Below are 17,631 nucleotides of genomic sequence, written 5' to 3'. Positions count from 1 at the left end.
ACCCATGCATGCCATGTCAACTAGGACAGGTGTACAGGAAAGTCTATAATATTCTTTAATAGCTAGAAATGAGTGAACCTTGAGCGTGGGGAATTTGATTACCGTGTCTAAAGAAGTTGGATGCAGCCCTAGGGAGTCCTGGAAAACATAGATATTGCCTATGGCAGGGGTAGGAAGCTTTGGCCCTCCAGCTGTTGCATAACTACAACTTCCATCATGGACAGACAAAGCTCATCTCTACTGATATATAGGCAACAACAAAAAAATCTTTTGAATCTTCAGTTAAGTTGAAAGGTAGCACGCTGAGTCTGAATAGGTATCGGCAGGACAATTACTGTATATGAAGGCCACTTGCCTTGGCTGCTACACTGTCCTGTGGGAGGGACTTATAGGGCCTCCACCACCACCCTTCTTGAAGGGCATTTGGCTGGTTCCATAACTCGTATAGACTTTGTACGGTAGAAGGTAACATATAGGACCACCTCTTCTATATTTCAAAACTGGTCCCAAAAGTTGTTGTTGTTGTTGTCATTATTATTAAAAAAAAATTGCATCAACCTAGAACTTTTTTTTTTTTTTTTTTAAATTTAGGATGTTCCGAGTGGCCCATATCATGAAGAGAACAACCGTCACACATCAGGGTCTTCAACCGGTAAGTAGAGACTGGCATTCATATGCATTATGAAACCTGATGACTTTACATAGGAGCTTGTACTATTGTTATGTAACTTCAGGTTTCTGCCAATGCCTGAATCATGGAGCGTCATTCTATAGCTTGTGAAATTCTTGCTAAAACAGTGTTTCTTTAGGTAAATGCTTTGTCATAATAAAGTATTGCCACTAATTCTTTGTGATAGCATTTATATACTGCAGGGATCCTCAGTGCTCCGTTGTCGCTGCGTTTCTATCTTTGAGAAAAGGCTCAGACGCAGTGTGCACATTGCCTTAAAGGGGTAGTCCACCCAAAAAAAATTTCTTTCAAATCAACTGCTACCATGAAGTGCCAGAGATTTGTAATTTACTTCTATTAAAAAATCTCAAGCCTTCCAGTACTTATCAGCTGCTGTATGCCCAACAGGAAGTTGTATTATTTCCAGTCTGGAGAGCAGGAGAGGTTTTCTATGGGGATTTGCTCCTGCTTTGGACAGTTCCTGAAATGGACACAGGAGGCAACAGAGAGCACTGGGTCAGACAGGAAAGAAAACACCACTTCCTGCTGGACACACAGCAGCTGATAAGTACTGCAAGACTTAAGATTTTTTAATAGAAGTGAATTACAAATCTCTGGCACTTTATGGCACCAGTTGATTTGAAAGAAAAAATTTTTTGGTGGACTACCCCTTTAAAGCCTTTTTTTTTTTAATCAACATCATTTTTATTGAAAAACTTTTTCTTGTACAAAACAAGTTTTCTCCCCGTACAAACAAAAACTCCCCGGAGGGCATACCTTTCAACCCACACCCTCCCTAACCCCCTCCCCCCCGAACCTTCCAATTCCACAATCTATGTTAACATATATAAAGTGCAATATGTCAAGAGCCTTAACATCACTTCACCGCGTAAGTGTTATCAAATCTCGAACTGTCCAGAAAAAAAAAACAAGGTAAACATTGTATAGAAGAGGGGCCTGGCTAGGCCGAGCCCCGTACACCACCCGCCGACAAGCAATAAATGGAACATTATCAGGGGAGACACAAACCATCCCTTCATCTCGCACACCACACATCCCAGTTTAAGTGCGGGAGCCCGGGGACGCTAGTTCAGGGGCAGCCATCTATTTTCCCCAGAGTTTCTCAAATTTCTTGCTAGCTTTACGTTTTTCATATGCGTACCTTTCTATACCAATCAACCAGTTAACCTTACCCACAAATTCCGATACCGAGGGAGGGGTCTCGTCAAGCCAATGTTGAGCAATAAGTTTACGAGCCAAGAACAGAATACGGGCTACTGCAATTTGTTCCACCACATTTAACGCTAGGTCATCCACATAGCCCAATATATAGACTAGTGGAGATTGTTGCAGTTCGCCTTAAAGCCCTTTTACATGGACCCATTATGGTTAATGAGTGTTCCCAGGAATGCTCTTTCGCCCAGTTATCGGCCCATGTAAAAGTACCAGTAATCAGTGGATGAGCAGGGTCTGGCCGTTCTTTGTAACAGCTCTCTGCTTTGTCTAATAAGTTAGGAGCCTGAACAGAGGCATCTCTCCATTATAGGTAATGTCTTACTAATCCAATCTCCTTCCATATGCAATAATCATAAAGATAGGGGAGTTGCCTACTAAGGACCCCTCTCTATGAGCCAGAGAAGAGAGCCGCAAAGCATTGGTATCTTCTGCTCTGGTGAACCCAACTGATCCTTGTATTTCATATATACCCAGTCATTTGAAAAGGCTGATATGTAATACTACATATAAGTGTATAGCTTTCTCAGCCTTCTTATGTCACAAGATTCAGGAAGATAAAATATTTAAATTACTTAAAGGGCTTATCGAGCAATAGAAAAACATGGCCACTTTCTTCCAGACAGCACCAGACTTGTCTCCAGGTCAGGTGTGGTTTGCAATTAAGCTCCTTTCACTTCATTGGAATGGAGTTGCAAATCCCACCCAAACTGGAGACAAGAGTGGTGCTGTCTCTGTTTTTCTAATGCTGGACAACCCCTTCAAAGGGGGTTTTCAGGACTATATAGCAGTGAATTCATTGAATAGTGTTGGGGCAAACAGTTTTTATTAAAGTGACCCATGATCAGCTAGTTATCCTGTATTTAAGTGATAGCCTTTTAGCATTCAAAGTTTTATTAAGTTTTAAAATACTAGGTTGTGTATTATGTGATAGAGCTCGGACAACTTTGGTTGGAGTTGCACTTGAGCCTGGTGCCTAAAGGTGTCCAAGGGTTCCCATACAATAGTAGAGGACAGCAGTACATGACACCTAGAGAGGCCATTAGGTTTTGCATCCTGCCTCTGTTAGCCGTACTTTTGTAATTTTTCTGAATATTTTATATCCACAGGATTTGTTCCGATCACCACCAATACTAAACTAATGGCGGTGACAGGACCGGTTCCATTGAGCGACCTCCCTACTAACCTACCGGCCGCATTCACATCTCCGGCCACATATTTCAAACCTATTGTTATTCTGCAGAACACAGACGTCAACAGGTACAAATCTCATCACTTTCACCTCTCCATGTGTATATGTAGTGTTTTTCAATCTAAATATATGTAAATTTCTTCCAGAAATCAAATACCCAGCCCCGCACCGTACCCAAAACCACATGTGAGTACAGAAGACCTGGACCACATAGATGAGGACATTTGTGTGACGGAAATAGAGAACCATGTTGCTGAAGATAAACCCAGCCAAGTACTAAAATCTGGCAGCAGCAACTCCAGAACCAAAGTTTCCTTTAATCCAGACCTCAGCATTTCAGACTATTCCTATGATCGGAAAGAGAAGAGTCCGTCTGCAGCCTCCTCAGTGTCCTCCAACTCCTCCACCCTGACCAGCAGCCCCATTGTAAATAATTATTTATTAAAGCAGGACCCTAAAACTGGGAATCTCACCCTCGTCCGTGTACAGCTCAGTATTCCAGAACATATCCCAAGTGTATCCTTGGAAGCCGAGCCTGCGTCTCAGACCATACAGACCTCCTCTGTGCCCCCTCCTGGGACTATCACAGTCAATGACTTGATTAGTAATCACGATTCCACCAAAACCACTCCAACCCCCCTATATGACAAATGTAAAGAATCCCAGACCTCACCCAGTGATGGGTTACCTACCACCAATGGCACACTTGTTAACAATGATGAGGAGAAACAAGACTGTGTGAACTCCTTACATGACACTATGGTGAACGGAGAATCACCACCTAGAAAGAACACTTGTTCCCCTCTGCAGAAAGTGGTCAACCTGTTACAGGAGGAGTTTGCATTTGATGGCTACCTAGAAAATGGTGTTGAAGATATTGCGATGGGTAAGTGGTCCAGTGCTGTGAGGGTTTTATTTTTTGCAAGAATAAACTGTGAAATTCCCTTATCATACGATAGATAGTACATAAGTCTGAAAATCTGGCACCTGGACGCAGCAGGCATCTGAAAGCATGTACAGATCCAATGATAGGGCTCTTGCAGCCTCCATTGGTAGCTCTGTCATATTTGATGGCAAGAATGGCACAGCATGTCGCTTTATTCTTGCTGGGAAAATGACAATGGAAGCGCTAAGGGCCCAAGGACTAAGTGGGGTCTTTCAAGGTTTTTCCCTGGCACCCACTGGAATCCATGATATGAGAGCTCATGGTTTCTGTTATGTTTCTCTTTCTATCGATGACCTGTACATAGGATAAGCCATTAATCAGATCAGTGGAGGTTCGACTCTTGACACCCGCACAGATCGGCTGATTGAAAGGCCCAAACGTAGATCAGTACATGTTGTAGCGGAAGTGTGTGGCATTGCAACTCTATTCCATTCACTACGGCTGTAATGTTATTCATGGCGGCTATAAAAGGTACTGAGCGGTTTCCGGTAAATAATGAACTTACCGTGGAGCCCCATGGCCCTTTCCGTCATTGATTGAAGGGATCGCTAGAAGTGAGACCTTTACCCATTTAATATTGATGGCATACTCTAAATATCACCCTGAAGGCCCTATTACACTAAGCGACCAATATGGCTGATAATTGCTTTGTGTAATAAAAGGCAACGATCAGCCGACATGCACGTCTCCAGTCCGGTCTCTGAAAAGATCATCTCTGCTGGTACTGCGGTACCAGCTTCATGATCTTTAGTGCCGCAGAGTTCTGATGCGGGCGAATCTGTGCACGCCCGCATCTGAACTCCCTGCAGCACACTATGGAGCGTGCGGCGGGAGCCGCTCGCTCCATTGTGTGCACTGATAGGGTTTTCTGCTGCCGCTATTCTATGAATAGCCGCCGTAGAAAACTTGACATGTCAGTTTTCTACTGAGCCCTAGGGATCCTGGCCGGAGCATATACTATGTGTATACACTGACCAGGATCCCTTCAGCCTGCAGCACTACGTAAGTTCGTGAAAATCACGGCCGTAATTTCCACAGAACTTCTATAGTGTGAACATAGCCTTATATTGTATTTTGCTTTGCCTGCAGTATTATCCTTACTAGTGAAATCATACATAGCATTTAGAGATTTTATACTTTATTTTACCTTTATTATTATTCCTCCCCAGCACTTTATATCGATGATATGACCATTACATTGGTGCATAAACGCTCAGTACATGGCAATGATCTGTCTGCTTTCCTGGCCACATTTAATGTGAAGACTTATTGAACGTGCCTCTTGGGTCCGGCTGTAAACAAAAAAGAAAATCCATATATTCTGTTATGTTTTCTTCCAAAGGATTATTGAGGAAACTGTTAAATAGCTTTATTAAAAGCTATAAAAAAGGCTGTTTTGCTTTGACCGCGGTGTATTACATTCACTGGATCTGTCAGAGTGCTATTTTGTCAGACGTCTGGATTGCTGTCAGTTTGTGGTTGTTGTGGTCTTATATATTATAGGATGGGATGTGCAGTTGTTCAGGGTAAAATACTAAAGTGTCAGTACTCACTTAACACTGTAGAAGAAGCCCATTTTATAATGTACACTAGAGCTTGAATTCTGATGGCTGCTGCCTGGAATCTGCTTAAAAAACATGGCTGCTTTCTTCCAGAGACTGTGCCACTCCTGTTCTGAGTTTGGGTTTTGACGTTCAGTTCCACTGAAGTAAATGGAGCTGAATTGTAATACCACACACAACCTGAGGACAGGGGTGGTGCTGTTTCTGCAAGAAAGTAGCTATAGTGACAGTAAATGTAATTGTAAGACTTTTCTATAATACATGTCTAACAGATCTAATGACTTTCCTTGTATTTCAGGAAATAGGTTTAACTTTTATTTAACCAGAGAAAGAGATTAAAATCTGGTGAACATTTTCCCCACCGCCTGCCAGTAACCTGAACTTCATACAGAATATAATATATTGGGCATATAATGATTTATCTCTGTGTATTATGCAACCCAGCTAAAGGAGAAGGACGCAGCAGCTTATCATGGATTAATCCACTACAGGAAAACACAGCTAAATGTAAAGGGTTAACTTGCTAGAAGAGGGCATAGCTGCTACTAAAGGGTTAAAGGAATACGTTGAGGTTCAACAAACATTGTTTTCAAACTGGTACCAGAAAAGGGACGAGGGCTTAGCTACTTGTAAAGGGTTAATGTGGAAGAAGGGTTAATGTGCAAAGGGTTAGTCTGGTAGTGGAGGAAACAGCTGCTGGTTCTGAGACCTCACTGCTGCTGACTCCTGTCCCTCTTCTGCTCGTCTCTATTTATACTACAGTCTTTTCTCAGATTTTGCGGCCCTTGAAGCTGGTCAGGTACGTGACATTTTTACGGCTTTTATTGGAACATTGGATGTGAACAGTCTCACTCTTCTTTTTTATATAGGTGAATACATTTTTGCCCTGAAAGGTCTTCAGCACACGACCTTCTGCAGTGCCATATGTGAGAAGTTCTGTGACCTCTATTGGGACGACCACCTACTCAAAAACCTTTACAGGATTATCAATGGCAAATCTCCTCCACCCAGCAGGTATGGTACATGTAACTGGCCATAAAGATTTACAATCTCTGCCTATCATTGTGATCATTATTTTGATATACAGTATAGGCAAGCAGGCTTACATTATAATGGAAAAGGGGCCACTGCATGAAATCCATATACTCAAGTCAATTGTTATATTGGTTGTGACCACAAAGCATTGTGGGAAAATTGCATCTGCTTTAAAAGTTTCATACAGCGACTATACAGAACCATTCATTTTTTTCACACCAAAAATCCTTTAGTTTACATCCACATGACCCACCAAGGTTTACATTGTCCCAGGCCCATATACCTAGTTTCTTTCCAGTTCTATTCTTACATTTCTTATTTGTTCCTGTTACTTACAGGGAAATAGCGCCAGAGTCCACTCTTCAGAATAATCCTGCTCAACTTTTAAAGAGGATTCAAAGAAAAACACGGAAAAATAAAAAGCAAGGAAGACCGGCCGCCAACGAACAGACCAACATGTCCGATGGAGAAGCTACAGACCACACGTCCCATGTGGCTGCAGACCAGGAATCCTCACCTGAGTCACAATATTCTTTGTCACCCGAGGATATAGACACTGCAGTGCATACAAAGCTGCCAGGTACGGGGCACAGACACATTATCACATGACATGTCTTTTACAATATAGTAAAACTATATTTCAGAAAAATGATCTCGTAGAGTCCATTGGCACGTACAGGACCGGCAGCAGATTTGATGCTGTGTTCTATCATTCAGTTACTTTGAGATCTGCCGCTTCAAATCTGCTGCAGATCCTATACATGTGAATGGGCCCTAAGGGAGACATTAAAGGAGAACTCCGGCCAAAATCTATTTTTTTAGTATGTTATTTCATAAGCAAAGTTAGACAAATTCCTAATATACACTAATTATGGGAAATGCACATATGGTGCCATTTCCCTCAATTTAGTAGATCAGGCAAGGTTCATTTTCTGACATCTCGACCCCTGGGTATAATACCTCTAGGGTCCAGCAGGGGGCGCAGTATATGTGGACATTACATGTAAAAAATAACAGGGCCATTCCTGTGCCTTCTGCACAAAATTCAGCTACCCAGCCCCCCAGCTTGTCTCCCCCCCCAACGACAGAAGCCCCTAGTGCAATCATCCCCCAAAGCCGCCCAAACACCTCCGGCTGCTGGATACCATCAAAAGTCCTGTGCTGTGTAGTGAACAGCACACACACACACACACCCCGCCTTGACAGGAGCCTGTAGTGCTATGCACTAGCCCCTAAAGCCCCCAAATACCCCACGACCGCCCGATCGCATAAGTACCAGCCCATCCTTTGCAGCAGGCTGAATGCTCCTCTACCGTGGTTCCTGCTGCAGTAATTGAGCAGGTCCTGCAGGATAGAGGCAGCAGGGACCGCGATAGAGAAGCGTTCACCCCGCTGCACAGGGCACACAGCTGCGGGGGGCCAGGTAGCTGAATTTTGTGCAGAAAGCACAGGAATGACCTCGTTATTTTTTACATGTAATGTCTACGTATACTGCGCCCCCTGCTGGACCTGCAGGTATATACACAGGCTGATCTACTAAATTGAGGGAAATAGCACTATACTGTGTGTGCATTTCCCATAACTATTGTATATTAGGAATTTGTCTTGCTTTGCTTATGTAATAAAGTTTAAAAAATAATAGATTTTGTCCAGAGTTGTCCTTTAATGTTGTAATAAAATTCAGTTTACAGTTTTTTAGGAATGCCTCAACCCCTATCAGGATGTGTGTTTGTAATAGCAAGGTAACCATCAGGTCTTGAATGCTTAGGGTTAGATGGAAGATAAATGCTCAAGTGTAAGGATCTGAATGACCACGCCAAGTTGTGAGGTCTAGGTAACTGGATCGGAAGATACCTGGACAACCCCTTTATATGTTGGGGCTGGGCATGCTCCATGGACAGGAATGGTAAATATATATAGTAATCAGACTGATCCTAATTTCCACCTATGACACTAGACTAGTAGAGAGATTTGTCGCCCCCATCTGAAAACACTGGAGGTTTTTCTCCTCTTCTTTGGTTTCTCATCCTGAAATTCCCCATCCTGACAAGCAATGAATGTGATCGACTCTGTTATTTTATGGCATTTGGTCCTTTCAAGAAAACACAGTGTGACTTCTCCCACACATGACCTTTCCCTGTTCCCTTTAAAGGCTCGGAGACGCAGGTGGCGGCTGGCAGGGAGAGTCACACTTCATTTAATGAGACGGACATGACTGATTCCCCAGCACAGACCGTTGACAAGGATCAGCAGCCACATACCCCTCGAGCGGCACCGGGGGGTGAAGAGAACTTTACGTACAGATCCTTCCCTGACTGTAACAGTCTATGTGTCAGCCCAGACTTCTCCGAAGAAAATGAAGAAGTGAAGCAACGTGAAAGCATGTCCGTCTGCCCCTCTGAGGTGTACAAGTGCAGCTCGGGGTGGTCCAGCGCTTTCTATGGAGCGGAGATGTTTGACCCTGACGTCCAGCACTATGTTACTATACTGGGGCGGCAGAAAGATAAGTGTTCAAAGAGTATGGAGGCCAAGAGGCTGGTAAGTGTCTCCACTGCTGCTTACTTCTCTTATTGGCGTTGGTGATAAAAGGTTTACACCTGTTTATTCCCCATCATATATACATTATTACAGGCCAGCAGCCCTGAAGAAACCTAGTGCTGGGCCCCCTTTACTGTTTAATCCTGCATAGCAGCCCTGGCCCCCCTGCTATACATTCAACAGAAGTCTGTACCCTATAGAGCAGGATGGTTAGGTGCATTGCCGTGTAGGCAAAACAATGATAGTGTTGCAGCGCCACATCACCAGTTCATCCCCTTCATTCTCACAACCAGTGAGAGTCCCAGAGAACGCCTTTAATCATATAGTGATGTCATATGCGATATACCAGCATTTTATAAGAAGGGAAAACATCTTTAACCCTAATGGCGACATCTGTTAAAGCATCCCGCACACTCATACGATGATGTGCTCATTAATGTTCCTCCTCTCTTGTCTTGCCCAGTATTTATGTTGCACTATGTGCCCCATTGCACTATGTGCCCCAATTTTACAGCCATAGAAAGCCATTTTTTTTTACAATAAGGGAATATGTTTGTGGCCATCAAGAATACATTCAAATACATATATGTTAGATGCTGCCTCTCTTCCATCATGATGCTATGTCCATGGCACTTTTGTCTGATAAGATATATTACAAATTTGTACTATTGATCTATACAAAGTTTGCTGAAATTACAGTGCCTATTTAAAGGATATTCCCTATTTACAGGATAAGGGATAACTTGCTGATCAGCAGAGGTCTGACTGCTGGGACATTACAAGAAATGAAGGTCACATGTCCTCCAAGTGAATGGAGCAGTATGCCTGATATTCACTCCAGACTTGTGAACATAGCCAAACACTGAACTCTTCAAAAGTCTCATAGACCATGAATGGAGTAGAGGCCAGGCATGTATGCACTGCTTTATTCACTGAGAGGAGAAGGAACCTCTGACTTGTGATGAATGGGACCCCCACCATTTGGGTAGCAATCCCCAATCTTGCGGAGACGGGATAGTTTTGTTTCCTATTCTTTCCATTCATTTCAGTGAATGTATCAGTCAGGGAGAAAACTGATCTGATGATGAAATCCTTATTAGCAAGTAACCTGAATATATTGGCCATTGCTAAGTACTTTATGTGCGGAGTATAATTATCAGATGCGTCTTGTTACACTGGAGCTTTTCACGGGTACAGATTACTTGCCAGCCTGCCATTTCATCACCTTAAAAATACCCTCAGTCTTGTAATATCTAACACCATCGTATAGCGGAGACCACTTGTGGGGACGGGGGTCTGACTCACTGGTGTAAAAGATTAATTGCATCCGGGTCTAGATCTTATGGGAATCGTCCTGGGAGCATCACACGGAAATTAGTATGATAATCTCATAATATCAAATGGATAGGTAGGAATCTGCTGGGACTTAACATTTTAGGTTTTAGTAAGACCGATATATTTTTAGATGTGTGAAAATGAAAATGTCATTTAATTTCTCGGCTTTGCAGGAACTTGAACAGCAGCTGATGATAGAGACAAAGAATTACAGGAAAACGGTGAAGCTTTACCAGAATCTCATGCTGAAGGGGAAGAGGAATAAAGGTGAGTGATGAGTCCTGGTCAGGTGAGGACCAGAGATGTCAAATACGCAGTGGGCCAAAATAACAAAGTGGACAAAGTCGTGGACAAACCTTGATATTTATTAAAGCGTGCGCGCATGGTCCAGGAAGTGTCCACGTCTCTGGCGCTTGTACCTCCCCTGATGTATGGACCAGGCTGTCGACAGAACTTGCCCTTGTCGACTTGAACGTGCTGTACTTTTCTAACACCTCCTACTCACCTATATACAAGCTCCCCATCCATAGGTCCCAAAATGTTGAATACGCCCCCCTTCTGTAGCCCATGTGGTATTAGCTCCCTTAATAGTAGCCCCTATACCGCCCCATAAAGTAGTTGCTCCATTATTTCTCTCACGCAGTGGATTATCCTATAATAGTGCCCCATATTGTATTCGGCACCCTTTAATAGTGCCCCATAAAGTACTCAGCCCCCCAATAGTGCCCCATATAATACTCAGCCCCTCACAATAGTGCCCTATATAGTACCCAGCACCCCTCAATAGTGCCCCATATAATACTTAGCACCCCCTTTAATAGTGCCCCATATAGTACTCAGTGCGCCTTCAATAGTGCCCCATAAAGTATTCAGCCCCCCTCAATAGTGCCCCATATAGTACTGTGCCCCTCAATAGTGCCCCATACAGTTGATAATAACTCCAGCTCCCCTAAATAGTGACCCATACAGTTGTTAACTACTCCAGCAGTTCCATGCTGCCTGTTCTGGGACACATCCGTGTCCCAGCCTAGGCAGCATGGTGACAGGCCAGCTTTAGAAAATCAACTAATTTCCTCTGTGTGCCAAAAATAATGGCACCGTGGGGCAGAGTTTGACATGTCTGCTTAACATTGTCATCACCTGAACCCGATAGCTGATGAATTATCAGATATTCTGAAAGATCAAATTTAGGAAAATATGTAAAACTGTTGAGGTTCTTAAATGGGCACTGTCATTAAAAAAGGAGACATAGCAAAAGTTTTGATTGGTCGAGGTCCAAGAAGTACGTGCTTAGCGCATTGACATCTGGCTCTGTGACATGTGACCTAGACAGACTCCCAATGCAAGTCTATGGGGCCAATCAGGTCTTGCGGCAGCCATTGCTTCAGTAGTCTCCTTGCTGATCACGACATTTACAGTGATTTTTCTCTTTGCGTCTATCCCCGTGGTATCCTCCATCCACTGTTTGACCATTCTCTATCCGTTCTACATACTTTTTCATTTTTTTTTCCTTCTGTAGGTTCTGATGTAAAAGAATTATTACCCAAACTTAAAGGTCATTTGGAAGAAATGAAATCAAAGGTGCAATTTCTTGAACTGGCTAAAAAATTACTGCAGGTAAGGTTACCTCTGTTATTCCCCCTGGAAATATATAGATGAGTTGGCTACTGGACACTACCATTCCTTATACCCAGTGGTGTCTGGAGGTTGTAGACATCTTGAGAAATTGACATAGAGACTTGTGTCAAATGCAGAATGGGCAAATCTTCCACTAGAGACTCTGAGTTTTATCCAAATCTACTGATATATGGTAAAGCTGATCATACACACTTATTAGATGTTGGCTAAACACTCATGTATCTAAGGGTACACTGAAGTCTGCCTTAAGCATGTTTATTTCTGCACGGAAGGGAGAAAAAGTTTCTCTACAACCTGTAGATTACTGACAGGAAGACATGATTTTATAACCCCATAAACCTTATACTTCATTTGGCCGTACCTGCCACTCATGGCGGGTTTGGTCATCCATATAAAGTGTATGAGACTCCCTCAACCAACCACAGACACATGATGTTGTTGGAGATAGGGGTAAAAAATGACAGCCCAACCCCTTTGTTCTGGGAGAGAGATGCTGCAACCAGAGCGCTGTGGTTGCGGCATATCCCTCTACATAGAGAACGGCTGGGCATTCCTGTGTATGAAGAGGATGGGGCCGGTTTGGAGATATAACAGTTAGCTGAACGATTGTTCATCTATCAGTTATTGAAAGTGTATGGTCAACTTAGGAGACAGGTACCATTTGTTGTATCACCCGCTCAGCCCATGTCTGCAGCTCTGAGTATGATATAGAGCTGACACACTCCCTTTAAGTGCTGAAGCTGGGAATCTTTCATGTCTGTATTAAAGTATATGAAAAAACTCTCCCATTTGCAATGATTGAATCATTTCAGCATGTTAAATTCTCTTTCCGTGAAGGTCTCTTATGCTGAGCAGTGCGGACTGGAGTCACGGGACCTCCCTACAGTGGCTAACCTTGCCTGCCTCTCGTCTCTGAAATCCTCTGAAAACGATGCCTTTCTTCTCACGTATAATGAAAAAGGTCACAAGCGAGACAATACATCAAAGAACCTCCAAGCCGGGACCCCTCTTGGGTTGCTGGTTCACCTCTACTCCAGGTACTGTGTACCTACTGTGTAAGGCATAATGATATGGAGATACATAGCATTCACCCTGCTGGAAGTCATCATTCAGAGAGTCAGAGATCAAACAGCGTGGATGAATTTGGAGCCAATTTAATTTATTTTTTACGCTTTTTGTTGGTTTTAGAGAAGGAGAGGAATATGAAAGTCTTGGTTTTGACATCTGAAATGATTTTTTTCTCAGGGATATTATGGATACTGAGCCTTAGGCTGTGCTGTTGGGGGGTGTTTGTATCTTTTGCTTTTATGTTGACACGCTGTCTTTGATGGTGATGGCTGTAGAAAAAGCTTTTTTTAAAAAATTTTTAGGGTGAATTAATAATTGTTATTTATCTAACAATATATAAAGATAAAAGTGATGTCATTGAACAAGTAGGATAAAAAGTAGTCCCTACAAAAGGTGATGTCAGGGCAGGAACTTGCTCCATGGCTGGGGGTGGGGTAAAAATAATGAACTTTTTATACTCACCTCCTTCACTCTATCACCTGTGCTGGTCTTTTCTTCTTCCAGTTTCCTGTGAGATGCCAACCCCACAGGAACTGACTGACTCGACCAATCACTGAGCAGGGTGTCACACCCCTGCACCTTCTGAGCAGGTAGATCCTGTGGAGTTGGGATGTCACAGGAACCCAGAAGAAGCAGAGACCAGCAGAAAATGGAAGAGTTGACATGGCAGCTGCAGGGGACTGGAGGAGGTGAGTATTGCATGCTCATTATTTCTTATTCAGCTCTAACACTTGGAGCTAATTTCTTGCCCATGCAACCCACTTTATTTTACTAAATCAGAGTCAAGCTGAGAACAGAACAAAAAGATGCTGGAACGACCCCAGAATTTAATCACAGGACCTACAGGTTGTTCTCATACCATTCTGGTGTCAAATTTACACAGATTTGATCTATGGACAGTAGGGGTAGCACTGGAGGTGGCAAAAGGACATTTGCTGTTGAGAAAGAACAGGGTGAAACTGGAATGAGTCTATTTGCCATATAAATCTAAAGTAATGGATTTAGCCCATTCATGCATTATATGAATGGTCATTTATTTGAGTGGACAACATGTAATTCTTCAGTTCTCCTTTAGTGGCCGCTGTGAGTAAAATGTGTGTAGCTGGTTCCGACATTCTCTTGTGATAATAGCTGATCACGAGGAACACGTCTTTAATGTCATTTCGAATAAAAAAAAAGTTTGACATATCATAGGGACATGTCTCTGGAACGAACAAGGAGAAGAGCTCATCCCAGGCTAGAGAAGAAATTGGCTAAGTGCTTCTCCCCACTCCTAGAGAGCCCTGAGAGCCTCAGCATCCAGAGCCTGGTCGATCAAAACGTTTCACATGTCTCTATGATATTCCAAAGGCTTTTTTTTTTTATATAGTAGTAACACTTTAAAGGGAATCTCACTAGGTATAAGGCGCCGTAAATGAGGGCAGCATAAACTAGTGACAGAAATGCTGAACAGATCCATGTATTACTTACATCATTCTGTTCATTCTGTTCTCCTAATATGCAGGAAAATAAGATTCTTGCCACAGCCCAGCCCACCAGCTGCTTATTGACAGCTGACTGCCTATATATAGCATGGATAGATAACTGCCACTCAGCAGTTGGTGGGCGGGGTTTCTGCTCCTCATTAATATCCAGGACTGCTGAGCTTATGCACATAATGGAGAGGACTACTTATTATCAATGTTATTCAGGAGGATATCTTCACATCTTCTGCACAGAACAGTGTAAGTGATACATCATCCTGCTCAGCTTCTCTGTCACTGGTTTATGCTACCCTGAGATAGGACAGGGTAAACCTACTAACAGAGTCTCTATAAGCACTTAACACCAGGATGTCTAGAACAGTGTTCTATGTACAGGTCAGGCAAGAATTGCATGATAAGATCACCATATTACTTCATCTAAATAGCTTTACAACTACATTGTGCTTAGCACATTGTAGACATTGTGTGTGATCTGCCATCATATCATTCACACTGCCAATCACATTCATCTCACTGGTGTGCAAAATATTCTCATATACTATGTCCCAATATGTTATCTGCCTGGAGAATCCCTCTAATGGCTCCAACATAAACAATAGAGACGCAAGACTCGGAGCCCTCTCCGGCGGGAGAATTGCAGTACAGAGATAAATGTCTCGCTTTATCATTTTGTAATATTCCAAAGCCGCATGAGCAAAGCACGAAGCCACCACAAATCATGTAGATTACAGCCGGAACAAATAATCTCTGATCCTGAGAATTCATCTGTTTTAATATCAGTAATGCGGCTGCGAATATGTTTCCAGCTGCAGAGCAGACATTTATTACACAAACACTTAAAAGGAACCATCAGGGGAAGCTGCTGAAAAGCATAATGCCGAAAACGTGTTTGATCTTACCCCAGCATTAACAGTTGTCCCTGATGTATAGGATAGGGGATGAGTGGGCGGCCAACCACAGGGATCCCCACCTATCAGGAGAATGAGGCCAGTTGTCCTCCAAGTGAATGGAGAGGCAGCGTGTCTGCTCCACTCCCTCTCTACAGCACTCTGCAGTGTTCAGAGGGGATAAAGTTTAATCTTGGGATATCCCTTGCCCACATTTTGTTTTTAGTCTCATTCTAGTGTATCTTCTGAAGTATATATAAAGCAGAAGCTGTGATGAACACCTAACAGTTATGTCCATCCCCCCTTAGACTGTCACGGCATACATTTAACATCTTAAATAGGGAATTCTACCAGACTACACTCAATTTTTTTTTATGGTATGCAGATGTGTAGCAGCTGGACAGATCAACATGACGCTCTTTTAAAGGTGTTATCCAGGCTTAGAATACCGTGGCCACTTTCTTCCAGAAACACCACCTCTCCTGTCCTCAGTTTGGGTGGGGTATTGCAGCTCCGTTCCATTGAAGTAAATGGAGCTGAATTGTAATACCGCACACAACCTGAAGACGGGGTGGTGCAAAAAAAAGTAGCTGTGCTTTTTCTAATCCTGGATAACCCCTTTAACCTTTACAGGCTAAGGTAACCTATAGACACATTAGGTAACCTATAGACTGCATTGGGACACCATGAATGACATAGGTAATGTGTCTGATCAGTGGGGGCACGCAACAGTCATGAGAATAGGGGGTCCTGTGTTCCCCTGTTTGAATGTGGAGGCGGTCAAGTATTAAGTACTCAAACCTTATGGTACTGCTGAAGATAGCCAAGTGTCCTTTAGACAATATGCAAAACCCATACAGTGAATGTGTCCTTATTGTCTCACATTTAATTAAAAATAAGGGGGGGGGGATTGTTGATTCATTCCCCTAAAGCAATTGTTTTGTACTGCTCCTGTAAGTGATTTGTATCCTGATATATTCATTGCTGCTATTTCTCCATAGTGACTGGTTTTCATTGTTTTCCCCCCTAGGAACGCTGTGGTGGATGGCTATGTTCAGCAGTTCTTCTACACCTTCCGATACTTCTGCTCCCAGGAAGATCTCCTGCAGTTCCTCGTCGACAGGATTAACAACACATTGCCAAGGTTTTTTAATCCATACATTTTGGGAAGATTTGACTCTGAAGTGTTTGCTTTTATGTGGGGCTGGAGTCTATACCATTCTGTCATCTTCCAGGAAATGCTGGCCAGTATATATTTGGGCTTTAAAGGCTATGGACACGTTTGATGTGGAAAATAATAGTTTTACATATGTTATTGGTTACCTTGAGATGAATATGTTGCGCTAGGTTTGAGTCTACAATCTGCATTCCTTCATTCATATTCAGACCCCCCCCCCCCCTCCATGTTATGCAGTTTGCAGCCTGCGCCTAGACTCAGATTCTTCTCATGAAGGTGTATCTATCCAGTAATACATGCTGGAGGTCTGGGGGCTTAGGCCTCTTTCACACATCAGTGTTTACTGTCTGTAATTGCTGATAGTATAGTGACTGATCATTTTAATGGACCCTTTTGCACATCTGTTGTTGTTACGGATCCATAAAACTGGCAAGCCAATTATGCAGGCCTTAGGGTCCTATTCCACCGGACGATTATCATTCAGATTATCGTTAAATCGTTCGAATCTAAACGATAATCGTTCGGTTTAAATGCAGTTAATGATTAACGACCGAACAAGAAATCGTTGAGCGCTCTATAAGACCTGGACCTATTTTTATCGTTGCTCGTTCGCAAATCGTTTGCATTGAATAAGACGTCGTTCAATCGTTCGCAGTAGATACGAACGCAATAGCAAAGAAAAAAACTATCACAAATACGATCATAAGTAACTGTTATCGTTCCATGGAAATGAGTGAACGTTTTCAGGTCGTTTGAGATCGTTATTCGTTAACGATTATGCGAACGATAATCGTCTGGTGGAATAGGGCCCTTATTTGTGGCACAGATTAACTATACCTATAATTGTGATTGTGCACATCCTTAGT

The 17,631-nt window shown here is 42.9% G+C and overlaps 1 protein-coding gene across 2 annotated transcripts in view; it reads left to right on the top strand.

Moving 5' to 3' along the window:
* KNDC1 (kinase non-catalytic C-lobe domain containing 1) overlaps nt 1–17,631 on the top strand; it is an 80,711-nt gene that overhangs the window by 46,918 nt on the left and 16,162 nt on the right. For both annotated transcript variants that reach the window (XM_069980131.1, XM_069980132.1), the window contains exons 12-21: nt 592–652; nt 3,013–3,163; nt 3,242–3,981; nt 6,473–6,617; nt 6,977–7,218; nt 8,791–9,176; nt 10,685–10,778; nt 12,031–12,128; nt 12,987–13,186; nt 16,619–16,732. In XM_069980131.1, coding sequence (XP_069836232.1) covers nt 592–652; nt 3,013–3,163; nt 3,242–3,981; nt 6,473–6,617; nt 6,977–7,218; nt 8,791–9,176; nt 10,685–10,778; nt 12,031–12,128; nt 12,987–13,186; nt 16,619–16,732 — 2,231 coding nt within the window. The remainder of the gene's footprint in view (nt 1–591; nt 653–3,012; nt 3,164–3,241; nt 3,982–6,472; nt 6,618–6,976; nt 7,219–8,790; nt 9,177–10,684; nt 10,779–12,030; nt 12,129–12,986; nt 13,187–16,618; nt 16,733–17,631) is intronic.

This window comes from Dendropsophus ebraccatus, chromosome 8, assembly GCF_027789765.1.
Source record: "Dendropsophus ebraccatus isolate aDenEbr1 chromosome 8, aDenEbr1.pat, whole genome shotgun sequence".
NCBI classification, from domain to species: Eukaryota; Metazoa; Chordata; class Amphibia; order Anura; family Hylidae; genus Dendropsophus; species Dendropsophus ebraccatus.
The sequence above is the reverse complement of the archived record's forward strand: the minus strand, read 5'-3'. Positions and strand labels throughout refer to the sequence as shown.